The sequence below is a fragment of the Podarcis cretensis genome (assembly GCF_951804945.1).
Source record: "Podarcis cretensis genome assembly, chromosome: 6".
NCBI classification, from domain to species: Eukaryota; Metazoa; Chordata; class Lepidosauria; order Squamata; family Lacertidae; genus Podarcis; species Podarcis cretensis.
The window spans coordinates 14,073,143-14,099,822 of NC_137175.1; the positions used below are offsets into that span (position 1 = coordinate 14,073,143).

Consider the following 26,680-nt stretch of genomic DNA (forward strand, 5'->3'; position numbering starts at 1 on the left):
AAGGAGTGGGAGCAATGAGGTGTTTTGCACGCTTTGCACAGTCCTTGATGCCGTTGAAAGCGTAGCAGGAAAAAAAAGCTTCTTCAAAAGAAGCTACTGATACTTACCAGCTCTACCGGAGGAGGATCCATGCTCGAAAACATTTTGTGCAAGACTGTGATGTCTGCTGGGTTCAACGCTCCTTTCGATAACATGGCACCAAGTGCTTGGCAGGCTCGAGGGTACGAGGCAGCCGTTCCCAGAGCTAAAGTGATCTGACTAGCATCGTGGCCTCTTGAGAAGGTCAAAACAAGAACAAGAGATAATATTAGGTGATCTGTAGACTAAGAGGTGCTAGATTGCCAACAGGAGCAGACAATATTAAACAACTTCCAAGGGTGCTGAGCAGGTTAAAAGTGACCCAAAAGAACCCCATGATCAAGATACACAGAGCAGCATCCTTCAGATTGGGTTTGGGCCCAGAAGCGCTTATCATCAAATACATCAGAGTTACTTATCATCTAGCCCATTGCTGCATTGCATTATTAAGTTTACTTGTACAGTGGTACCTCGGTTTAAGAACAGTCCTGTTTACGAACTATTTGGTATAAGAACTCTGCAAAACCGGAGGTAGTGTTCCAGTTAGTGAACTTTACCTTGGAAGCCGAATGGTGGAAGGGCACCAGCAGCGGGAAGCCTCATTAGGGAAAGCGTGCCTCGGTTTAAAAACGACTTTGGTTTAAGAACGGACTTCCAGAATGGACTAAGTTTGTAAACCGAGGTACCACTGTACTTTGACGATTGTTTCCATTATTAATACATAGTTCACACACTTGTATCCCTATCCTGCCTTTTCCTAAGCCCCAGATCTGCTTAACCCCAGCAACTAATTGAAAACACAAGCTAAACAATCTTACAAAATGTCTGAAAGACGTTTGGGCAGCAATGACCCCTCTAGAGCAGGGAGCTGCACAGCTGTGTGCCATTTATTAAGAATATCTTCCTTTATGCCCTATAATTCAAGCACGAAAGGTCCTCCTTTGCCTATCTTAAGACACTGCTGCAGGACACTGTGGAGTCTTTCAGTTCGGAAATGCCTGCTGATTTGTGCATGAAACACAGCTGTAAGTCCTCCTATTCCCAGGAGTCAGAAGGCTTTGCGTACTCCCAATGATGCACCTAAGGCAGAAGGGTTGCTCTGGGAAAAACCACGAAAACCTGTGCGCCAGGTATTCTGCCAGCTCTGTGTTCTCACGCCATACTTTAGTTTCAACTAACTTCCTAAAATGAACTTCACAAGTGGGTTGGACCAGGTTTCCTTTTTCACCAAGCTTACATCTAAACTGGGAGAGCACAGGGCAAGCAGAGCCACAGATAAATTAAGAAAAAGAGCTTTAAATGTAGCAAGATCTTACTTCTCGTGAGCAAACCGCTGAACCTCTTGAGCAATCCTGCGCACAGCAGAGCCACCTTGCTCTTCTTGAGATAATATGGACATTATCGCTTGGGCAAAGAGATACGTGTGTTCACCATGGCACACCATTTTCTGCAAATACAGAGACACAGATGAGCAGCAGCTCTAGAAACGACTGGCCCTTGCAAAAGGTAGTAATAAGAGTATCTTCTGATTTATGGAAGCAGAGGCAACAAAAAAAGTGGTCTGACATGCTTAGCTGAGATGGGAATAGGAGAGAATCTTCTCTGTATTATTCCAATTTTAGTGCAGCCGGAGCAAGCACAATAGCAGAGAAGCTAGGAGGACATCAAATTATTCTGGAATACAGAAGTCATTTTCTGTAGTCAGCAGGGAAATGGGAGTCTGGCCGTGCAGCTTTGGCATATTGGGAAAGGGCCCAAAAGGTGTCACATGTCTCAGTACAATTTGTGGAGGGCTCCTCACATCCTCCCCAAATCAGGGACCTTCGGGACATCAGATGCATCATAAAAAACAAGAATTAGAGTAGGAAAGAGACTTACAGCAAACTCAGGTAAATTCTTCTCCAGGTTTTCTTCCCCACCATCTAGGATAGTAGCCAGAGAAGTACGCAGTACTCGAGAAAACACTTCCAACTGCTGGCATGCTGTTGAAACGCTGGTTATCTCCCCTTGGTACCCAGCATCAGAGATAAGCTGTAACAAAAGCATCAACAGCTGAGTCAACTGTAGCACTTGCAGGCCAAAGGGAAGTTCACGCTCTGAAGAACCTCTCATGCATGCATTTCGGCAGATACCATTACATTTTTACTGAGCTGAAGCTGAAACAAAACTGTGATCTAGTTGAGATTCCTGCATTGCAGGGGATGGGACTAGATGACACTCAGGATCTCTTCCAACTATACAATTCTATGATTTTGGGGCCTGTGGACATATTTGCAAACTGGAGAGACTTTCATGCCCACTACATCGTCATCTCCCGCACCCAAGCATGGACTGCAACCTAAGTCACACCCCATATAAATTTTAAGCACTATTCTACATGTGTAACAGTCATAGAGAATCCTGGGAACTATAGTTGTTAACTGTGCTGATCTCACAGAGGTACAATTCCCAGCATCCTTAACAAACTACAGCTCCCAGGATTCTTGCATGATTTTCAAAGTGGTAAATAGTGCATGATGATGGGACCTTAGTTTGCTGACTGCAACAGAATGCTTCTTTCAAGTCTAATGGCTGGGGAAATCCAGCCAGATGGGTGGGGTATAAATAAATAATAATTATTATTATTACCATATTTTTTGCTCTATAAGACTCACTTTTTCCCTCCTAAAAAGTAAGGGGAAATGTGTGTGCATCTTATGGAGCGAATGCAGTCTGCACAGCTATCCCAGAAGCCAGAACAGCAAGAGGGATTGCTGCTTTCACTGCGCAGCGATCCCTCTTGCTGTTCTGGCTTCTGAGATGCAGAATATTTTTTTTTCTTGTTTTCCTCCTCCAAAAACTAGATGCGTCTTGTGGTCTGGTGCGTCTTATAGAGTGAAAAATACGGTATTTATTAATTATTATTATTATTATTATTAATGCTCGCAGCACGGCTTCAAGAAAGCTCATTGTGACAACCTTGGGTCCATCTTCGTTGACCACAAAATGTGCCAATAAAAATGAAAAAGAGTGCTAATGTGCTTGCACCTCCGATTTACAGAGGAAACAAGCCCTAATTGGTATCTTAATATCCAGCACACACCACATGCCATTTTCATCTAAAGCAGAGGAGGCTGGTCTGTCAGGGCAAGTGGGCGACCAACCTCATTTGCCCTCACCTGCCTGCCTCCTTCCTTACAACCAGCCCTAGTGGGTGGCACTGCCTGTCAGCCTTTTCCTCCTCCTTAGCAATGCCCTTGTAGAACTCAAAAGAGAGGAAGATGGAGGCAAAAGTAGAATTAGTTGGCTCCACCTACTGTTGGCCTCCCTACTTCCCACCCTACTGTTCCTCATGAGCACCACCCTGCACTGATATGAAGCATTCTTGCTGACAGTTTAGCCAGCAAATGGCTCTGCTTCACTCTCTTCCTGCCCCTCTTGCTCATAACATGGTTTTCCAATTGACTGAAACAGATTATTAATTACCTTGACAGTAAAGTTCAGCATGAGACAGTCTGGATGAGCTTCGGCCAGTTTGTAGAACAGATCCCGCCATGTAGTGTGCGCTATCATTTGCTCAAGCCATGCTGGCGTCTGCCAGAAAAAAAAAAAAAAAACCAGAGCAACAGAATGACACAGTCCTAGAGGCTGACAAAAATCAACCTGAGGCTGCAAAACAGCTTTAGAATTTCCTAAAGAAAAAGCAGTGCTGTCTAGGGGGAAATGTTGCATTTGCACCTTGGAGCTTGAATGCCTAGTCAACCACAACTTTGCTATCAGTCATCTACAAAGCAGCCAGAAAAAGTGTGAAAGACAACTTGAATGGTTTTTTGTTTGGTTTTTTTTTACTGAGATTAACTGGCATTGCACAGAACGGCTCCCAAGGTCTGTGAACCCATGGCAAAAAATGACTTGTGTGTGTATAGTCAAATGTAAGCTAGTACAAAAATCCCAGGTTGGAAAAAGTAATGGATGAAGCAGCTCTAGGTAGAGTTAAGTATGTAATTATCCTGATCTGCAGCACAGTGAGACAAGGCAAGGCTCAGTGGGAGGCAAGAAAAAAAAAAGGAGAACAGGCTCTGGTGCTCATTTTTGAACTTGCCTGCAGAGGTTCAACATAAATGTGGGTGTGCGTGTTTTTGTTTTGTTTTGTTATTACAGGGGTATCTCGGGTTATAAACTTAATTCGTTCTGGAGGTCCGCTCTTAACCCGAAACCATTCTTAACCTGAGGCGCGCTTTCACTAATGGGGCCTCCCACTGCCACCATGCCACCAGCGCACGATTTCCGTTCTCATCCTGGGGCAAAGTTTGCAACCTGGCGCAACTACTTCCGGGTTAGCGGAATTTGTAACCCGAAGCATTTGTAACCTGAAGCGTTTATAACCCAAGGTACCACTGTATTATGTGTTTTCATCTTGTATTTTTTATGCTATGAACGGCCCTGAGATCTATGGATGCAGCAACAAATAACATGCACAATAGCCACTGACAGCCACAGCAGCAACCAATCAAATGTCCACCCAATGCACTACCCATGTATAAGACGGCCCCCACTTCTTAGCATTATTTTTACAAAAAAACAACAACCCTAGTCTTATACACGGAAAAGTACAGTACTTGTTTGAGCTGACTATAGCCAGAAATGCCTTTGAGAAGGATATCATACTTGGTAGCATTAAGTTATGTGAATTACCTCTCCTTCCTCTGTGAAAATTGAATCTGCTTTCCGAGGATCAAAGTGTTTAATCAGCAAGCTTTTCAGGTGGTTTTCCACTGTCTCCTGGACTTGAATGGGCTCAACACCTGCAATGAGAGAGATCCCTGTGTATGAATCTATGTCTGTCAAACAGAAATTCCTTCATGCTTCCTGTGACTAAACCTTGTGACAAGGGAGCGCATACAGTACACCCTCTCTCTACCAAACTTAACCAGGAGGCAGTTACAATCAGAAGATGTTAAATTTACAGTACTTTGATTCTGCCGGCAAGCTTTCACATGACATATCTATTTGCATCCCAAGTGTTAGCTACTCAGTTAACTCATCCATTAAAGTGCAGCTGATTCTGAATCATAGGTCAATTCCCTCCTCAATGATAACTCAAAGCAGTAGTCAAAATATTTTAAAGTGACTAATAGGTAGGAACGATTGGAACCTGAAGGCCCTTTAGTCATGCTTCAAAAAAATGACACAAATTTGCTATAGCAGGCATGTCTTTTTTGCATGCACCATCAGCAATTTTATAAAGGTGCTGTGCAAAAAAATTAGCAGTCACATACACCCACAAACCCCAACAATTTTTGGGAACATACCTGTTTGAATGAGCCACTCAGCCAAAAGGTTTACTGTCTGAGCTACAGCAGTATAGTTATCTGATAAGAGCTGGATAACATTCTCTGGAGAGCCACCTGCTTGGAAATACCTGTTAAAAGATGCAGGCACCACTTTGAGCCAAACTCTAAAAAACCAAGGAGTATCAAATTTCGAAGTAAATTGCCCCTTAACTGAGCCAGGTACCATTCCCATCATTCCGTCTTCCACCCTCACCACCACAATCACCCTGCCGTTACCTTTTCAAAGTATTAAATATGGAGGGCTCCATGATGTAATCTCGGGTGGAAAATTTCTGCAAACATTCCTGCTGGACACCAGCGTCATCTTCTTCACCATATTCATCATCTTGCTGTTTGAAAGTGCAGAACAACAGTTATTTTCCCCACCACACTGGATTTCTGTTATAATACACTTGTTGGCAAAGTTAGCCCACCCCACCCCCCGAACTTTAAGGAATGTGTTTAGAAAAAAAACCAAAAAAAACCAGCAACACATATTAAACTGCTTTATCCTGTGGCTACAACGTCAACAGCCATATAGGCACAGGAACATAGGATGCTGTCTTTAATTGGGGAAGACTATTGGTCCATCTGGGTCAGTTTGACCAATGTCTAGCCAGAGTAGGGTGCACCCCAGACAACAAAGCTAATGGTCTGGGATGATGGGAGTTGGAGGCAAATAAACATCCAGATATTATCATGTGTAGGCTACTCCTAGTTTATGGCAGCTAGCAGTTTTCCAGAGCCTCTAGCAGGAATCTTTTGCAGTCCTATCTGGAAATGCTGGAGATGCATGCCCCTCTGGAAATGTGAAGCAATGGTGTCACGTGTTAGAAACTCAGATATGAAAGCTAGGAGCTAAATGGCACCTTAAACCTAGGTTATGGGAGCAACAATAGAACGTCCAGGCACCCCTTTTTAATGACAAGAATACAAAGCTGAAAATGAATGAACTGCAGCTAAAATATTATGTTCATTTCCCACACGGTCTCGTAGTCCTTCCCCTAATATTCTTAAGAGTCTTTGGAAGTGGGGAGGCAAAAAAAGGTCCTCCTTTCCTTCATACTCTGCGGTTTAAATATGAAATCTAAGGTGCAGTACTGCACCCAGAGCTCAGAGACTTCTCACCCTAAGGAAACCCCCTAACGCAAAACGCGCCTAGAACCATGGGAGTTCCGAATGGTGTTCATGCAGCAACAACAACAACAACAAAATGAGGAGCAACACCTCCCCCGTTGCCCTCTTGGTGCTGCTTTTGGACACTTTCATTGTGTAAATAATGTTGTCTTGTCTTTTCCTTTCCTCTTTTGATTTTTTTATTCCGTATCTTTGTTATTTCTTTATCTTTTTCCTCTTTTTTTAATAAATTTTCTACGTAATTTTCTTTTTCTTCGTATGTAAAGAGATAGCATACAATGTTTGTACAGATATGTAAGTTTTTAATCAATAAAGAATAATTAAAAATAAATAATTTACTACCTACAGCTTTCCTGGAAATAAATCAGTCCCCCGGGGAGGAGGGGGAAATAAGATTTTCGGCTTGTGCACGGGCTCCGAGGGGGCGGGGAATAATAAATAACAACAAGAAGACCCTCCCCGAAAGACCTCCCTCAACAGCCCCGCTCTCACCGCCCCTCCGTCGCCGCCGTCGTCCCCCCACTCGGCGGCCGCGCTGCCTCCCAGGTAGTCGGGCTCCTCCATGAGCTCCGCTCGACCGCAGGCCGCGACGCCCGCCTCCCCGCCTCCTCCTCCCTCCAAGGGCCCTCAGGCGCCCAGGCCGCAGAGGCACGAAAAGGGAAGAGACGACTTCCGGGCTTCTTCTCACGGTTTTATTCATTCGCCGCCGCCCCGCCGCCCCCCCCACAGGGCGGCTTACAGGTTTATAGGCTACCTTTCCATTGTCCGTTACAATTCTTAGACTCTGAGTTGTTCAAGCGCCTTCGCCACCGCAAGGCAGTGAGACATCCACTACTGCTTCACTGACTATGCAAAAGCCTTTGACTGTGTCGACCACAACAAACTATGGCAAGTTCTTAAAGAAATGGAAGTGCCTGATCACCTCATCTGTCTCCTGAGAAATCTCTATGTGGGACAAGAAGCTACAGTTAGAACTGGATATGGAACAACTGATTGGTTCAAAATTGGGAAAGGAGTACAACAAGGCTGTATATCGTCTCCCTGCTTATTTAACTTATATGCAGAATTCATCATGCGAAAGGCTGGGCTGGATGAATCCCAAGCCAGAATTAAGATCGCCGGAAGAAATATCAACAACCTCAGATATGCAGATGACACAACCTTGATGGCAGAAAGTGAGGAGGAATTAAAGAACCTTTTAATGAGGGTGAAAGAGGAGAGCGCAAAATATGGTCTGAAGCTCAACATCAAAAAACTGAAGATCATGGCCACTGGGCCCATCACCTCCTGGCAAATAGAAGGGGAAGAAATGGAGGCAGTGAGAGAATTTACTTTCTTGGGCTCCATGATCACTGCAAATGGTGACAGCAGCCACGAAATTTAAAGACGCCTGCTTCTTGAGAGAAAAGCAATGTCAAACCTAGACAGCATCTTAAAAAGCAGAGACATCACCTTGCCAACAAAGGTCCGGATAGTTAAAGCTATGGTTTTCCCAGCAGTGATGTATGGAAGTGAGAGCTGGACCATAAAGAAGTCTGATCACCGAAGAATTGATGCTTTTAGATTATGGTGCTGGAGGAGACTCTTGAGAGTCCCATGGACTGCAAGAAGATCAAACCTATCCATTCTTAAGGAAATCAGCCCTGAGTGCTCACTGGAAGGACAGATCGTGAAGCTGAGGCTCCAATACTTTGGCCATCTCATGAGAAGAGAAGACTCCCTGGAAAAGACCCTGATGCTGGGAAAGATGGAGGGCACAAGGAGAAGGGGACGACAGAGGACGAGATGGTTGGACAGTGTTCTCGAAGCTACCAGCAGGAGTTTGACCAAACTGCGGGAGGCAGTGGAAGACAGGAGTGCCTGGCGTGCTCTGGTCCATGGGGTCACGAACAGTCGGACACGACCAAACAACAAGTGGGTTTAACCAAGAAGAAAATGCAGGGAGGAGGGACTACAGCCCTACTTAAAAACATATAAAAGTTTAAATGCTAACACCGGATTGAAATAAGGGGTGAATCATTTAAAAACAAGCACAGAAAAAAATTAAAACTATATCTGTCCCTATCTACAAAAATAAAAGAAATCCCCTAGGAGTTGGCTCCTATGCGCAGCCACGTTAAAGTTGTTTGCATCTTGCCCCCGCCTTCTGTAAACTGGGAGGCACTTGAAAATGGCCTCTTGATCTGAACCAGGAATAGCCCCATCCAACACTAAGGTGGCTCCCTCTTCGATGTGTGCCTCTATGCCTCGGAAAGGTGGTTTGTGGGTAATGGTGGACGGAGAGGGGAAGCCTGTAAGGATCACGTGGGGCTCTAGCGCTGTCTACGGGCTTCCAGCGAGACTTCCGGGAGTAGAGCGATGCTCTTCCCTCTCCGGAGTCGCCTATGATGCCATAGAGATAAGAAGCGGGTATTGCAATAGGGGACGTCAGGGATGGATGCAGCCTGGCTTTGCCTCCTGTGCAGGCGGCGTGATATGCAATGCAACGCTCCCTATTTAAAACTGGGATTTGCAATTCAATGCTCCCAATTAAAAAACGTCTGCTTCCACCCTATCTGTAAGGCTCTGAGCTTGGTTGTTTGAGGGCAGCGGGGAGGGAAATAGCGGGCGCTTCCAAGCCTACAAAGCAGGACACGAGCTCAGCATCACACAACGGAGGAAGGGCAATATTGTCTGCACTGACTTGCAGCAGCTCTCCAGGATTTTAGGTTGGAATCTTCCTTACCTGGAGATGGATGCCAGGGGCTGGACCAAGGGACCTCTCACTGCAACGTATGCACTCATCCATGGACCCACAGCTCCCGCTTGGTGGGGGGAGAGGACCATAGCTCAGTAATAATAATTTATTTATATCCCGCCCATCTGGCTGGGTTTCCCCAGCCACTCTGGGCGGCTTCCAACAAAACAATAAAATACAATAACCTATTAAACATTACGGGACGCAGGTGGCGCTGTGGGTTAAAGCCTCAGCGCCTAGGGCTTGCCGATCGAAAGGTCGGCGGTTCGAATCCCTGCGGCGGGGTGCGCTCCCGCTGCTCGGTCCCAGCGCCTGCCAACCTAGCAGTTCGAAAGCACCTCCGGGTGCAAGTAGATAAATAGGGACCGCTTACCAGCGGGAAGGTAAACGGCGTTTCCGTGTGCGGCTCTGGCTCGCCAGAGCAGCGATGTCACGCTGGCCACGTGACCCGGAAGTGTCTCCGGACAGCGCTGGCCCCTGGCCTCTTAAGTGAGATGGGCGCACAACCCCAGAGTCTGTCAAGACTGGCCTGTACGGGCAGGGGTACCTTTACCTTTTATTAAACATTAAAAGCTTCCCTAAACAGGGCTGCCTTCAGATGTCTTCTAAAAGTTTGGTAGTTATTTTTCTCTTTGACATCTGGTGGGAGGGCATTCCACAGGGCAGGCGCCACTACCAAGAAGGCCCTCTGCCTGGTTCCCTGTAACTTGGCTTCTCACAGCGAGGGAACCGCCAGAAGGCCCTCGGCGTTGGACCTCAGTGTCCGGGCAGAACGATGGGGGTAGAGACGCTCCTTCAGATATACTGGGCCGGGGCTGTTTAGGGCTTTTAAGTTCAGCACCAACACTTTGAATTGTGCTCGGAAACGTATTGGGAGCCAGTGTAAGTCTTTCAAGACTGGTGTTATGTGGTCTTGGCGGCTGCTCCCAGTCACCAGTCTAGCTGCCGCATTCTGGATTAGTTGTAGTTTCCAGGTCACCTTCAAAGGTAGCCCCACATAGAGTGCATTGCAGTAGTCCAAGCGGGAGATAACCAGAGCATGCACCACTCTCAGTGGCAGAGCATCAGCTTTGGATGCAGGAAGTCTCTAATTCAATCCCTAGCATATCCAGGTGGGGCTGGGAAAGAATGAGGCCTGAGACCCTGGAGACCCACTGCCAATCAGTGCAGACAATGCTGAACTAGATGGACCAATGGTTTGACTTGGTGTTTGACAGCTTCCTACATTCCCCTCTTGTGCTGCCCAGAAACGTATTTAGAGGCACACCACCTCTGATACAGAGGGAGTACACAGCCTTCAGGCCAAACTCTACGCCAAAGGATAAATGGACATAAGTCTGATATCAGGAATCACAAGACAGAGAAACCAGTAGGAGAAGACTTCAGTCTCCCAGGACATTCTATACAAGATCTCAAAGTTGCTGTCTTATTACAAAAGAATTTCAGAAATAGACTGGAAAGAGAAGTTGCTGAATTGCAACTTATTACCAAACTTAAAAGCATGAAGAGACCTGATCTGAATAGGGACACTGGATTCTTACCTCATTATACATGATATAGCTATTTTTAGTCATCTCATCCCTTCCTTTTCCCCCTAAGACCAACAGGTTTACCACACCTATCAGCCAATCACCCATTCCCACCACCCTTCTGAGTAATACCCCTCCCCACCCTCTCACTATATATAAGGGTCTGGTGACTTCTGTTTCAGTGTATCTGAAGAAGTGTGCGTGCACACGAAAGCTCATACCAGTAACTAACTTAGTTGGTCTCTAAGGTGCTACTGGAAGGAATTTTTTTGTTTGTTTGTTTTGTTCATGGCTAAAAGTCAGAGAAAGCTTCCCTCATTCTAGGACTTGGTCTACCCCTCTGAAATTTAAGTTACAACAAATATAAACATTTCAGATCAAAACTGAAATAGCAGAGTACATAATAACACAGTGAAAGCACATCCATAACATTTACCTTATACAGTACACTTCTATGATTCTGTAGTTATGCTTACGTTAAATTAACAAAATATATTAAATGGTTACCTTCTGAGAATGTACATCACCCACTGATCATCTAGTCCAACTCCCTGCAATGCTGGAATCTCAGCTAAAGCATCTGAAATATACTCGGAGTTGAGAGTCGATTTCATGCTCTTTATTCAGCTCATAATGGTGAGGAGGAATGGAATTTCCCCCAGAATGTCTGCTTTATATACATTATTTACACAATGGGCCCCACGTGATTGGCTAATTCCGGGATTCTCCTGTAGGTCAATCAGGTTGCGGATTCACTTCCACCTGGATTGGGTGGCTCCTGTGGACCAATCAGACTGCTGCATTCTGGATCCTATTTTTCTAGGACCAATCAGACTGCTGCATTCTGAATCCTATTGTTCTAGGACCAATCAGACTGCTTCATTTTGGATCCTATTCAACTCAGTACATAACAACATCCATGACAGATGGCCAATTTCCCAAACTAATTATGGCTCCTCTCCTTAAAAACCACCATCTCCACGACAACCTGACTCCAAGGTCTCCTCCCCCCCCCGCCCCCCCGAGCACAAACTTATTTTGGGACATATGAGTGTACAATTCAAACAACAAACTTTTGGTACTTCAGTTGTACAAGTAAAGCATGAATTGGTGCAACATATTTCCTGTATGATTAATAATGAGATAACACCGGCGCAGGACCTAAGACTTTCCACACAATTCTTATTCCCCCTTTAAAATTTTAAGTTAAAATTTAAGTTAAACGTTATGGCTTCACAATGTCTCTGAGACAGGGTCTGACAGCCTAAATAATGCTAACAGGTTAGTTTGTAACATCCAGATTGTTAATATTTCATTACCAAACAACATGAATGAATGGACCATGTCATAATCAAAGTGCCCAAGCAGAAAGGAATATTGAAACAGCTTGTCACTTGCTCTTTGATGAAAGCTCCAAGCTTCGATACGATACGATACGATATCTTTATTGTCATTGTCCCTTGCGGAACAATGAAATTGAAAAACTACATAAAACTACATAAAACTACCACAAAACTATATAAAACTACATAAAAACTACATAAAACTACATAAAACATTCAAAAACCCCTAAAAAACTCTAAAACCCCATTTTAAAATACACTATACTACAGAGACCCCTTATGCTGCGTTTAGAACCAGAATTGCATTAGCGTAGAAACTGTTTTTCAGGCGGCGAGTCCTGGCCTTTATAACCCTATACCTTCTTCCAGAAGGCAGAAGCTGAAAGAGATCATTGCACTAAACGGCAAGCCATTTCACTTCTCTGAAATTAGAGTGCAGCATATCCTGCATTCTGTTAATGCTGAAGTTTTCAAGTTTTGTCCCTCCCTGAAACACTTTCCATATTAGCCTGTCTGCAAAATAAGCATATTGGCAAAACCTTAGTATGTAAACTCAGTTCTGTTACTGGTTTAAGTGCTGTGTTATTTAAAAAATCCATATATAAAGAGATTACAGTGGTACTTCGGGTTACATATGCTTCAGGTTACAGACTCCGCTAACCCAGAAATAGTGCTTCAGGTTAAGAACTTTGCTTCAGGATGAGAACAGAAATTGTGCTCCAGCGGCGCAGCGGCAGCAGGAGGCCCCATTAGCTAAAGTGGTGCAGGTTCAAGTTCAGGTTCAGAACAGTTTCAGGATAAGTACGGACCTCCGGAACAAATTAAATACTTAACCCGAGGTATGTGGAAGTCCTCAGCTGATGATTTCCATTTCCTACAATTCTCTCCTATCAGGACAATTGTTACTTAAGGTTCTGCGAACGCAGTTTGCGGTTACGCTGAAGACCGATGGCGTATTAGTTGTGATCACTGGGGTCAACATTTACATTTCCTGATCCTGAAAAGTACCATTTGGATTTTGTTTGGTTTTTCCTCCCAGCTGTGCCTTCTGTCTTGGATGGATTGGATCGGCTTAATAAAAACATCATTGGAACAATAAGGAGGTTGCATAATGTTGTGAAATTGAACCTGTTGTTTATTTACATATCACAGCTGGGATTTTGTCACCGTGACACTTTTATGAACTCAAATGAGACCCATACCTTTAACCCCTAATCGTTGCAGGCGAGGTATAGACTGCATCTACTACATGGGCTCATTTTCAAACTTTTCCAAGGCATCCTGGGCTTTCTTCAAAAGTTGTTACAGATTCAAGAACCCTTTGTACATCCAATCATTCACACCCACATGGGTGACGTACAGATCTGTAGGGATATTTTTTCATCTAGAAAAGGGCATAATTATTATTATTTTTTTAAATGCGGATACGTAGTAGCGTTAGGATAAATTTAAAAGCAGATTTTGAACACTTTAAAAACCTTATAGTCTAAGGAAGGTATGCAAAAATAATTGCATTTATAGAATATTGGCTTCTGCAGCCCAGTGGCAGAGGACATGCTTTATCTGCAAAAAGCTCCCCTGTTCAATCCCTGATATCTCCAAACAGTGCCGGGGAGATCCTGTCTGAAACCCTGGAGACCAACTTCTACTCAGAGTAGACAATACTGAGAAAGACGGACCAATGGTCTGATTTGGAATAAGGCAGGTTCCTATGAGGACTAAGCTACATTAGTCAAAAAATGTTTTGAATTTGTTATAAACATGCAACACTGGATGGCTCCACAGAACAACCCCCCCCCCACACACAAACCAACCCAAACAAAAAACAGCTAAGCGTTTTTGACATGGCTCCCCCCCCCTTATTTTAACAATTTAATTTCTGACTTACTTATAGTGGGGGTTTTCCCTGTGTTTAGATCCACCATGAATGTCAAGATACGAACATTCAAGGAGCACCCCCCCACCCCCAAACTGCTTAGGTTTCTGTGAGGAGCTTGCGCTAGGTCAGTGGAGCTATTGACTAGCTGTTTCCCTTGAGCGTCTGATCCCTATGCCCTATTGCAAAAAGCTTTTGCACACCATTTGCCACACAGCAGGTGTGTGTACACAGTTTGTTTCACGCTCCCTTGGGCTCATGCAACTAGCTTCATAGTACTTTGGATCTTCACCAGAATCTGTTAAATTGTTATGTATGTTTCTGAAATTATGAAATTCAATAAAAAAGTAAAAACTTTAGAGATGTTCAGAGAAAGGCTAGCAAATACAGAAGCCATGATAATTATAGCTACCCTGCTCACATATACTGTAAATAATATAGTGAAACTATAAAAGATACCCCTGCCTGTACAGGCCAGTCGTGTCCGACTCTAGGGTTGTGCGCCCATTTCACTTAAGAGGCCGGGGGCCAGCGCTGTCTGGAGACACTTCCGGGTCACGTGGCCAGCGTGACGAAGCTGCTCTGGCGAGCCAGCACGAGCGCAGCACACGGAAACACCGTTTACCTTCCCACTATAAAGCGGTACCTATTTATCTACTTGCACTTAGGGGTGCTTTCGAACTGCTAGGTGGGCAGGAGCTGGGACCAAAAGATGGGAGCTCACCCCGCTCCCACCAGATGTCAAAGAGAAAAATTACTACCAAACATTTAGAAGACATCTGAAGGCATCCCTGTTTAGGGAAGCTTTTAATGTTTAATAGGTTATTGTATTTTATTGGTTTGTTGGAAGCCACCCAGAGTGGCTGGCGAAACCCAGCCAGATGGGCAGGATATAAATAATAATTTATTGTATGTTTTTTAGTCGTTTAGTCGTGTCCGACTCTTCGTGACCCCATGGACCGAGCATGCCAGGCACTCCTGTCTTTCACTGCCTCCCGCAGTTTGGTCAAACTCATGCTGGTAGCTTTGAGAACACTGTCCAACCATCTCGTCCTCTGTTGTCCACTTCTCCTTGTGCCCTCCATCTTTCCCAACATCAGGGTCTTTTCCAGGGAGTCTTCTCGTCTCATGAGGTGGCCAAAGTATTGGAGCCTCAGCTTCAGGATCTGTCCTCCCAGTGAGCACTCAGGGCTGATTTCCTTCAGAATGGAGAGGTTTGATCTTCTTGCAGTCCATGGGACTCTCAAGAGTCTCCTCCAGCACCGTAATTCAAAAGCATCAATTCTTTGGCGATCAGCCTTCTTTATGGTCCAGCTCTCACTTCCATACATCACTACTGGGAAAACCATAGCTTTAACTATCCGGACCTTTGTTGGTAAGGTGATGTCTCTGCTTTTTTTTTGTATTATTATTATTATTATTATTATTATTATCCTTTTGCAGACAGACCCTTGATGTTACAATGTAGAGATGGGAACTTGAACAAAATCCAGTCATGGGGCTGAGTGCAATAGCATTCTCCCCACTCTGGATTCCTTTTGACCCACCAAACTATAGGCAATGTATCAGCCACATCCAGCACTTGCATTTGCTTCCTGCCACTGGGACAACTACTTTTCCCATGTCAATCTATCACAAGGTGTGTGCATGTACTTTTCTGGAGCATCTCATGTTTTGCAAGCCTCTCCCATCTTCTCTCATACATTCAGCAACCTAGGTAGAACTTAACTGAAGCATTTGTTTGCCCAGAATTTGTGTGCGCGTGTGTGTGTGCGCGCACAATAATATTTTTTATTATTTATACCCTGCCCAAAACTGGACTCAGAGCCACTAACATCAAATGTATAACACATTAACATAAAATCAGGCAATCAATTACCGTATTTTTCGCCCTATAGGACGCACCGTCCCATAAGGCGCACCTAGTTTTTTGGGGGGGAAATAAAGGGGAAAAAATTATTCCCCCCCAGGCGTGGGGCTGGGGCGGGGGAAGCCCGAGCTTCCCCCGACCCCAGCCCCCAAACAGGCAGCTCTCTGCAAGCCATGGGAGCCCAGTGCTGGCTCTTGCCGCTTGCTGAGAGGTCCGCGAAGCCTGGATGCGCTGAGCTCAGCGCGCGCGGGCTTCAGCATGCAGGCAACTCTCCGTAAGCAGCGGGAGCGCTCCCGCTGCTTGCGGAGAGGTCCACGAAGCCTGCATTCACCCCATAGGACACACACACATTTCCCCTTCATTTTTGGAGGGGGAAAAGTGTGTCCTATAGGGTGAAAAATACGGTAAAATACATCCTAAAATCAGATCAGGATCAGAATAAAATCCAATCAGATGGCAACTTGCAGATTAGGTTTGGGGACCTTAAATCCTCACCAGGCCCAACTGTTTGTGCTGAACTTATATGAGCCTGTGAGAAAAATTGGGGGGCCGCTTTCATACAAGTTCTTATGAAAGGGGAGCGGGAGCCAGACTGAACCCGACCAAAGGCCTGGTGGAACAGCTCCATCTTGCAGGCCCTGTGGAAAGATGTCAAATCCCCCAGGGTCCTGGTCTCTTGTGACAGAGCGTTCCACGAGGCCGGGGCCACAGCCGAGAAGGCCTTGGCCCTGGTCAAGGCCAGTCTAATCTCCTTGAGGCTCGGGACCTCCAAGATGTTATTTGCGGACCGCAAGATCCTCCGTGGGGCATACCAGGAGAGCTGGTCCTGTAGGTAGGTTTGGCTGTTTAGGTTGTCTGAAAACTAGGCCTCCTGGAACCCGAACTGGCTGATTTGGGCAGAATTGAGATTCAGCAGGAAATGGTTGCATTGATGGCAAATGGGGAGTGCATGCAGGCAGTCTGTGTCCTCTGCACCCTCCAAACCATATTTAATTTGGGTTTTAAACCCTGATTAAGCACTGTACTAGGTCCCTGAAACAGTTTCGGGCCCAGACCCAAGTTGGTCCTAGATCATCCCAGGTCAGGTTGGAGCTGCTCCAAAGTGCCGGATCAGGAGCTCTGTGCACAGCCTTAACTAGCTACCTAATCTGATGTATTCAAGGAGAAATTTACTGTCAAGGACTCATCAACTGTTGCCCACTTTCAAGGTAACCGAGCTTGGATTAATTTAGAAGGACAAAATAATCTTAAACAAGCATCAAGTATGGGAAAATACCAGTACTTTATTTCTTAAATAATAAAAAAGGTCCTATTAAAACATTTCAATACATTTGTTGATGTGTTTATGGTTCTGAATTATTTTATTGTGCTTCTGATTTGATGTGTGGGGTTGGCCTTCAGTTTTTTTATATAAAAAAAATTCCTGGGTGTTTCAATAAATGTTTGCATAAAACACACACACCCTTTTTCTTTTAAGAAAAATCAACATGGCAGTAAGCACCAGGAATACACCGGCTTAATTTCAATATTTTTATACCCTGTTTCTGATGTAACACCCAAGTGAACCAAGGAAGGTGCACATTAAAAACATGTTTATACATGTGCCTGTTACTGGGCAAACAGTTCTAAAATATCAAACCAATTGTTCCCACCTCTGGCAAGGTCTGATCTTCCAGTGGCCTTTGTGACACCGAACTTAGAGGACAGTAAAACACTCTGCAGAGGTACCTCGGTTTAAGAACAGCCCTGTTTACAAACTATTCAGTTTACGAACTCTGCAAAACCGGAAGTAGTGTCCCGGTTTGCGAACTTTACCTCAGTCTAAGAATGGAAGCTGAACGGTGGAAGGGCACAGGCGGCGGGAGGCCTCATTAGGGAAAGCGTGCCTCGGTTTAAGAATGGACTTCCAGAACGGATTAAGTTCGTAAATCGAGGAACCACTGTATGTGGCATTGCCCCGAAGAGTGTTCAGAAGCATCAACGGATGCAAAGTGCAGCCTATTACACAGGGACTTGCTATGTGGGACATAGATTTCCACCATTCTTAACTCTTTTCTAATTTGTTTCTGAGCTCCCTTGCACCAGGCTATCTCAAGAACCTCCTCCACCTACCCATTCATTCAGGTAAGTGACTTAGACCTTACTTGGTGTTTCCCTGCAATTGGAAAAGATATATGTGGGAACATAGAACAGGATCTTCACTTGTACCCAGCCCCCCCCCCACTCTTTTGCCTTTCAACTCATGAAAACATTTTTTATTTCTAGAGGGCCTTTGGGGGTGGATCAAATATGAAAGGGATATATCCCAACTTATTATTATTATATAAAATAACTTTAATTTAATTAAATGCCTTTTTAATTTTGGGTGTTTCTACCTTTCTTTCGACGTATTTTACTGTTTGGGGATTTTATACATTTTATTAGCCACCTTGGATGCTTGTTAAACAGAAAGGAGGAATGCAAATATTGAAATGCTACTAGCAGTTCTCTTTCGGTGTGTGGCTCTGCTTGATAAATGCATTCAATAGCATTTTTTTGCTGGATTAATTCCAAGGCTTGCCGCCCAGAAACATCACTGATGCATGCACCATTGAAGTAGTATTCTCGGTAGTCCGGCACAACACTAATTTTTCCTTCCAAAACAAAGGTTTAAGAGGATCGTGCATGCAATATGAGGTAATGCAGACATGCCCAGTCCAATGCCTCATCCAAAAGGTTTACTCAAATAGGACTTCAATTCCCTAATAATTGTGCATAGGATGGTTGCCATTCTGATTTCACATCCAGGTAGGGTCAGAATTAAGCCATGTTTGTTGGTGTGCAGAGCAGTGACGTTATCTCTGCTAAGCAGACGGTGGAAATGGCAGCAGAAACTACTATTGTAGTTTCAATCACACATAACTTGTTACAGAGGCTCAGAGTATTACGGTAACTCTGAAGAGGGAAGCACCAGAATACAATCCGCTCTAGCTCCTCAAGTTAGCTTTTGAGATTACATTGCATGGAGATCCACATAGAATCATTCCTGTCAATGCCAGCAGCATTAATTTGTTAGGAGCACCATGCAACCTGACTGGGCCAATGAACAAACACCTGTTAAAAAGACTAGCTTCTCCACGGAACATCACCAACAGATGTTTGCAAATGTTACTGTGCCTTGTTGCGCCACCCCCCCCCAAAAAAATTTTTCAGTGGCGACACCCCATCTGGGGAATCCTTCCATACATGGGTTAGGGAAACATCAATACTGACATAATTCCAAGATCATTATTTCTTCCCAAGGCATTTAACTGAGTGAACTGTATTCGTTATATCTTTTATCTTCTCTATTATTTTCTTACTGCCTGCTGCCACTGATGTTTTTATCTGTGGTTTCAATTTAAGGGCTTTTGTAAGCCATTTTTTTTTAATATTTTATGGATGATTAAGATGAAAACTGTTAGGATACTGATCTGTATTATGTGGCAAGGTGAGTGCTTGATAAGTCTCTTCACTTATGTTGGAATCATAGCATTCAATGCATGCTTTGGGGTGGCAAAGAAAACACAACACAACCAGCTAGCGTGGAAGTCTGTTTTTGTCATTACTCCCACTAGTACAGAACCAATCGCCAACAGTGAAGGCCCTGATTAGAATTCCTCCTTCAATTGCTGTGCTTATATGGGAGGTAGAACAGGATCCCACCGTATGGAACGTTTAACCGTGGAACCAGTTGCTCTCAAAAATCTGATGCGCTTATCCCATCTCTGTTGACTTCTAAAAAACCTATTACTGAATGTGTTAACAGTCAGCTTTTTAGACAGTATCACTATAACTGCATTTCAGGCTTTTAAAAATGTACTTTAAGCTTTAATGTAAATTTGATCAAATGGAGTATTTTACTTAATTTAAATGCTTGATAGCATTATTTTCCCTTTAAAAAATATCAATGAATGGTGATTTTCCTGATTTGAAAGGCCTGATGAAATACAGTCGTACCTCAGAAGTTGAACGGAATCCGTTCCGTAAGTCCGTCCAACTTCCGAAACGTTTGGAAACCGAGGCACGGCTTCTGATTGGCTGCAGGAAGTTCCTGCAGCCAATTGGAAGCAGCAGAACCCATGTTGGACGTTTGGGTTCCAAAGAACGTTCACAAACTGGGACATTCACTTACGGGTTTGCAGCATTCGACTTATGAGGTACGCCTTTATTTTACCTTTGCAACAAAAGCTGCTGCTTTTGTATGACATTTTGGGGGGCATCGTATGAAAAGAGGAACTATGTGGGATACTTTCTTTTACCACCCTCAAGGAGAAGCCATGAATCATGATCAATAACTTACCTTTATGGTGCAGAAGCCATGACCCCACGGATCTGGTTCTGAGTTGTTCCAACAACAAATAAAAACCATTAACTATTGGTACACCTATGCCATTTTGTCTTTCATTTTTATAGCTTTACTGGAGCCATATAGGATCAGACTATGCAAAAGTGTCTCCACCCTGCCATGGATTGGGTCCAATGGCTTTGCCATGAGGAATAAACCAAGGAAAACACAAAATACCACACTATCAACGCTATGTTCCTGGGGAAGAAAACATGACCCAGAGTGTGGTGCAAGTATGGTAAAATATTTTGGGAATTAACTCAATCAGGTCTCAGTGCTCTTTCATTCTCAGCATATTCCCATTAGTATAATAAAGTGGCCAAAACAGCACCATTGATTCCTGGAAACACTTAGCGCCCTAAAACTTGTTTTGCTAAATAAAAGTGTTTGGTTAGAATGTTATTTCTACAGCACAGAGTCTTGTTTTGAAAACCACACTCTCTCTACAATTTATTATTCTCATTTGTACAAAATACCTAAAGTATTCAGACTAAATGCAGGAGACCAGCATGCTGAGGGTTATGTTTTTAAATCCAAATGTTTTGGAATTAACACACTTGCAAAAGAAAACCCTCCTCAAACATTATCTTCAATTACTAATTTAAAAAACCCTGAGCTTACCCAACGAAAGAGTTGCATAACTTCAACAAATCAAAATATTTCTCCACAGTAGAGATCCTTTAAAAGGGCCAACCAAGCACGGTTAATAGCAAAAATCTATTGTGGGGGAATTTATAGACTTTCATTTTGGCTTCACAGTGGAATTTGTGACACATCTTGGTCAATAGACAGGATGCACATGTGTCCCTAAGACACTGAGTTGGCTTTATTGATAGAAGTGGTAGTAATTGTATTTCTGAGAGTCGCAATGAATACTTGGGGAAGAAAATACACATTGGTTGTAAAAAGCCAGAAATTCCTGAAGCAGGTGACAGATGCAAATCCAGAATCCTCAATCCTGATTATTATTTGAACAGGAGGCTCCAACAAATAAATAGAAAAAAATAAAGTCCAAGGGAAAGATGAGCATTAGATTGGAATGGTTCAAACGACTGCAAAATTAAGCTAAATTAGAGACAGAAGAAAACACAGAATTAAATAGCAAGCATCAAAGCTTTATGGGTTTTTTTGTATTAAAAATAAAAACAAAACAAACAGAAAAAGCTGTTAAAATAAGACTTGCATTTACCAGACCACCAAACTGCAAAAACTTAAAAGAGACAGACTAACAGAGGCAATACTGAGATGAAACACACACATACACACACACACACACACACACACCCCGCTCTCCATTCATTTGCAGCCAAAACTGGTTCCAAAACACTCCCTTCACCCACCCAACATAAAAAAAGGATCTCAAACATTTCCATTCATATAAAGCTTTATAGGTGGTGTATTTTAAACGGTGTGTGTGCCCATGTATGGCATGCACACCCCCCCTTTGTTACATATGCTTGCTTAATCTCTTCACCAATGGAAGGGGGTCTTTGCTACTGTTTAATAAAAGACGATGATTTTGTTTTTCTCAGTTCGTTCTTTGCAAATAGGTTCTATCCTTCTTGATTTGTTTCTTGTATTATCTCCCCACCCTCCACCCCCCAGGTTTAAGAGGTAATAAAAATAGGTTTGGCACTAACTTAGGTTTTTTGTTTTTTTTACTTTTATAGCAAAAATTAAGGCTCACATTTTAAAGTGTGTGTGTGTGTGTGTGTGTGTGTGTTCTGCTCTATGGAATCCCATCAGGCACTAGCTAAGTCTTATACTGGCAAAGGTATGTTTCTGGAACAGGCTTTGCAACAGATCGCAAATGCTCACAAGGCAGCTCATCTTAGTACGTTAAAACGGACCGCCTGCTAAATTTGAATTGGCTACACCGCAGGCCCAGGCTGCTATCCAAAGGAGCTATTATGGGAGCCTGATGGAACTGTGGACACAGCTAGGGCTTCCTCAGTTGCTTTGCACAACTGCAGTCCCCACATCTGATGAGGCAAGCCACTTTTTTTTTTTACAAAAAAAATCAGACGGGGCTTGGTTCTCATCGGGACACTGCAGCAATGGGAAACGGGAAGAAAGTCTCATAGAATCATAGAGTTGGAAGAGACCACAAGGGCCATCGAGTCCAACCCCCTGCCAAGCAGGAAATGGCATGTTCTTGTCTTCTCCACCTCACTTTCACAGCATTGAAGTGTGTGTGTGTGTGTTTTGCAGTGAACAATGCAATTGTTTTTGTTCTACCTGGGTGAATGGTTCATACCTATTCTGCGTATATTAAAGGAGACAGGGAATTCCCCCCCCCCACTAGAGAATTAATTACACCTGTCCTTGTCACAATCCTCAACTCCTGCGGTTCTTAACGTTAAGGTTTCTGGCACTTGTAGAAATTATTGGCCACAGCACAGTTTCTAAAGTGGGACTTCTTCCCAAGAGAGAAACTAATGTCATGTCTGGTGGGTGTAAGATAAGCTAACGTGTAAAAAAGGCAATTAAAAAAATAATCGATGTATTGGAATCTAGATTTCCCCCTCACCCCATTTTTCAGGGTGGGGCAAAGGGGTGGCTTGAGTTAATGTAGTTGATCTAGATGTACAGCGGTAATTTTAGACTTTGTACAAATTTGTACATGTAGGTTCAGACACATGAAAAAGTAATACGCTCACAAAGACATAAAACACCTAAGTATAAAATATAAAGCGGTGTAGTTACTAAAATTACATGCTCTCTTATTGCTACAGTGATTTTTGCTCTTTGTTAAAAAAACTGTACCACATGTTGTTCTAAGCATATGATTTGCATAAATTATTCAAGTTTAAGAAAAAAAAATCCACACTCCTCAACTTTAAGCTACTTATATAGTTAATATAAAACAAATATTTAAAGTCTCTCTTTATTAAAAGAGAAATAAAATGTCGTTGGAAACTGAAATCGAGTGGCCAAATCCAGGGGCAAGGTAATTACGTTGCAATTATGGGAGTCTTATGCCCACGCAGAAATAGTGGCGGTGGAAAAGCATGTGACTGGCACAGAGATGGCCACCAGGCCTGTGCAATGCCGATGTGTTTGCTTTTTTTTGTTCTGTTTTTGTCCTTTTGCACAAAAAAAGACTATGAATGACAAAGACTAACATTTATAATTTGTAGCAAAATTTGGTTTATGTAGAAACAAGCCATGTTTTGCATTTGGATAGAGATTTAAATGAGTTAAAGCTAAAAATTAAAAAGCATGATGCTGCAACATCTGGTCACTTGTTGTAGACCTCACTTTTAAAGTGGTTACGTTTGCACGATTTGTACTCTTTTTTTTTAAATACTAAACAGTATTTTTTTTCCTCCTCCTTTTATAAACCAGAAAAAAACCCTAAACTACAGATAAATTTTCCCTACCTTGAGCAACTGCTGCAGATAGGGTTGACAAAGCTGTACAGCGCAATCAAACATACTTACATCTTAGCTCATTGCACGGGTACAGCCATAATCAAGGCACAAAGATCTTCTACAAGTTATTTTTTTTCAATAAAGTTGTACAAAATAATACATTTTACAGTCTGTACAAGAATAATAATCCAGCAGTAAAATAAAAATTGGGAAGAGAGGTTACGGGAAGGCAATAGAAGGAGAAGGGGAGAGAGAAAGAAGGGGAGATTGTGAGGACGACAGTCCAGATAATGATTTATATATATATGTATATATATATATATATATCTATATAGCAGACAGGATCATCAGTGGACAAACTGAAAAAACAGTGTGTGGTTAACTCTTTCTGCAATCACAGGCCATAATGCAGTTCATTTAGCAATGTCCCCAGTCACCAGAGGACCGCCATGGTTCAACAACACCTTTCTGAAGGTAGCAGTTGGTTTTCTACTGTCTAGATCTGCTGTAGAATTGTCAGTATTTCCGCTCAAAAGTCACATTCAGAGGCAGAGAACCAAACTCAAGCGCCTGTCCTTTCAACTTGGTCTGTGACTTGGCACCTTCTTGAGTCTGATGCAGTGAATGGATAACAAAGTTGAAATCATGGGATATAGGATTATGCCCACAACAGTGCTAATTACCTAAAGTTCTCTCTCCCATTTTCTCTTTTGTTTGTTTGCTTTTTTAATATTTAACTTTAATCCCAAATCCTCTCAGGTGTTCCACTTTCAGGGTGTTATTTATTATTATTATTATTATTATTATTATTATTATTATTTTGTTAATGACAGTGTTAAGAGGAAAAAAACGCCCCCCTCCCTCCCGCCCCCGCTCGCAGAAATGGCCTTTTACATTTCATGGGCCGTCTCAAACTGTTCCAAGGGGGTGAAACAAGCAAGCTTAGAAGTGCTGCTATTTGTCCAGCAAGGAGAAAAGGTTGAGGGATGCAAATCAGAGGGAGATTGCAACAGTTTTTCTTCCACCCTATGTGGGCAAGGTTTTTTTTTTTTCTTTTTAATAAGGAATAAGGAGTCCAAAACAGAGAAAGTGCTCTCCATCACAATAACTCATATTGACGAAGGTGCATCCGTTGGATAATGTCCCGACAGTCATTGAAAACCCTCCGGATGTTTTCTGTATCCACTGCACAGGTGAAGTGAGGGTAGCAGTAGTGTCTTCCGTCTCCACTTGCTGTGCTGATTCTCTGCAAGAGGGACAAACACAGAGTATGTATGTCAAAAGCACGAGAGGTCGTGGAACAGGGTTAATGAGAATTGTTCCTCATGGTGCCCTATCTCTTACCCCCAACACCCCCGGGCTCCAAGAATTCCATTTCCATGGCAAAATGTTGAACAAAACAGAACTATGTTGGAACAAGTGGCAGGAAAACTTAAAAGGTAAAGGTAAAGGGACCCCTGACCATTAGGTCCAGTTGCAGACGACTCTGGGGTTGTGGTGCTCATCTTGCTTTACTAGCCGAGGGGGCCAACGTACAGCTTCCGGGTCATATGCAACCAGCATGACTAAGCCGCTTCTGGTGAACCAGAGCAGCGCACAGAAACGCCGTTGACCTTCCCACTGGAGCGGTACCTATTTATCTACTTGCACTTTGATGTGCTTTCGAAATGCTAGGTTGGCAGGAGCAGGGACCGAGCAACGGGAGCTCACCCCGTCACGGGGATTCGAACCGCCGACCTTCTGATCGGCAAGCCCTAGGCTCTGTGGTTTAACCCACAGCGCCACCCGCGTCCCTATGTTGGAACAGGTGGCAGGAAAACTTACAAAGATGATAATTATTTGCCATTACCGAAAAGTCAGTCTGAATTCACTACAGTTCAAAATGTGCAATTTTCTTTCAAAACCGGCTAGTATCCAGGTAGAGAAAGGACACTTTCTCTAAACCAACATTCTTCTGTGTCACCAGCAATGATCACTGACACAAAATCATTATTCAGCAAAGCCAATCCAATCGCCCTCAGGAGTGTGTCCTGGTGGTCAAATTACAGATAGGTAGCCGTGTTGGTCTGCCATAGTCAAAACAGAATAAAGAAAAAAAAAATTCCTTCCAGTAGCACCTTCAGATACGTATCTGAAGAAGTGTGCATGCACACGAAAGCTCATACCAAGAACTAACTTAGTTGGTCTTTAAGGTGCTACTGGAAGGAATTTTTTTCCCTTTATTTTGTTTTGACTGGTGGTCAAAAGCAGCATTGGACCTCCCTCCTTCCAGGCTCTGACCTCAGAGAAGTAGAGGTGATGTTGGATCGCCCCATCCCTGCCATAATGTACGCAGCCCCTGATGCTCCCGGAGGACCCCTGGTCCTTTCAGAGGCATGCTGGAGGTGGACCAAGGAAAGACACTAGTCCAAAGGATTCATTACCTTCCCAGTCCCCTGACAATGCACCAGACCCAAAGAGAAAATCACGTTAACCTGAGAATTGGCCTACTTCAATTCTATTTAGATCTCTCCCGCTCAGAAAAAGCAAGAGTACTACTTTTACCATTTCTTCTGCCCTGCCAGCAAGAACCCAGAGAAGCACAGGGTAAGGTGGAAGAAATTCCTGTAGCGTCACCCCTCCACCACCTCTCTTCAAACCTTAAGACTGCACTGTAGATGTACAGTTCCAGAATGAGATTATGCTACGGATGAGCTGCACAGCTAAATCCATCTATTTCAGCCTTTCTGCAACTCGGTTGTCGGCCACTGCATCGCATTTTGTTCCCCTGCATGCATTTTGTGCACCTCGCTCCCCCTCCCAAGTAAAATACACATTTCGATATGTTCACCAGTGAAATACATATTTGCATGCATCTTTCTGTATTAAACAAACAAGCAAGCAAGCACAAACTACATTTTACATACGGAAAATGAAGGGCAGAATCTGCAAGCGTGCCCGGGGTAGTTCTGCTGCGAAAAGCAAATGAAACAAATCCTGCCCCATACATAAGATTACATGAGGGAAAGGTGATAGCAGGGCAAGCCCAAGACTTTGGCCACTGAAAGCACACAATGAG

General features: G+C 43.5%; 2 protein-coding genes across 6 annotated transcripts in view; both read right to left on the minus strand.

The window, feature by feature from the left end:
* Window positions 1-7,174, minus strand: part of NELFCD (negative elongation factor complex member C/D) — a 17,183-nt gene extending 10,009 nt beyond the window's left edge. Inside the window, exons 1-8 of the mRNA XM_079979354.1 lie at window positions 7,020-7,174; window positions 5,628-5,740; window positions 5,370-5,479; window positions 4,753-4,862; window positions 3,544-3,651; window positions 1,957-2,109; window positions 1,395-1,525; window positions 108-273 (exon numbers count right to left, since the gene is read on the minus strand). Of these exons, the coding sequence (XP_079835480.1) occupies window positions 108-273; window positions 1,395-1,525; window positions 1,957-2,109; window positions 3,544-3,651; window positions 4,753-4,862; window positions 5,370-5,479; window positions 5,628-5,740; window positions 7,020-7,091 (963 nt within the window). The 5' untranslated portion in view covers window positions 7,092-7,174. The remainder of the gene's footprint in view (window positions 1-107; window positions 274-1,394; window positions 1,526-1,956; window positions 2,110-3,543; window positions 3,652-4,752; window positions 4,863-5,369; window positions 5,480-5,627; window positions 5,741-7,019) is intronic.
* Window positions 7,175-23,374: 16,200 nt separating this feature from the next.
* GNAS (GNAS complex locus) overlaps window positions 23,375-26,680 on the minus strand; it is a 179,131-nt gene continuing 175,825 nt past the window's right edge. For all 5 annotated transcript variants that reach the window (XM_079979689.1, XM_079979688.1, XM_079979690.1 and 2 more), the window contains exon 12: window positions 23,375-24,868. In XM_079979689.1, coding sequence (XP_079835815.1) covers window positions 24,722-24,868 — 147 coding nt within the window. In that variant the 3' untranslated portion in view covers window positions 23,375-24,721. The remainder of the gene's footprint in view (window positions 24,869-26,680) is intronic.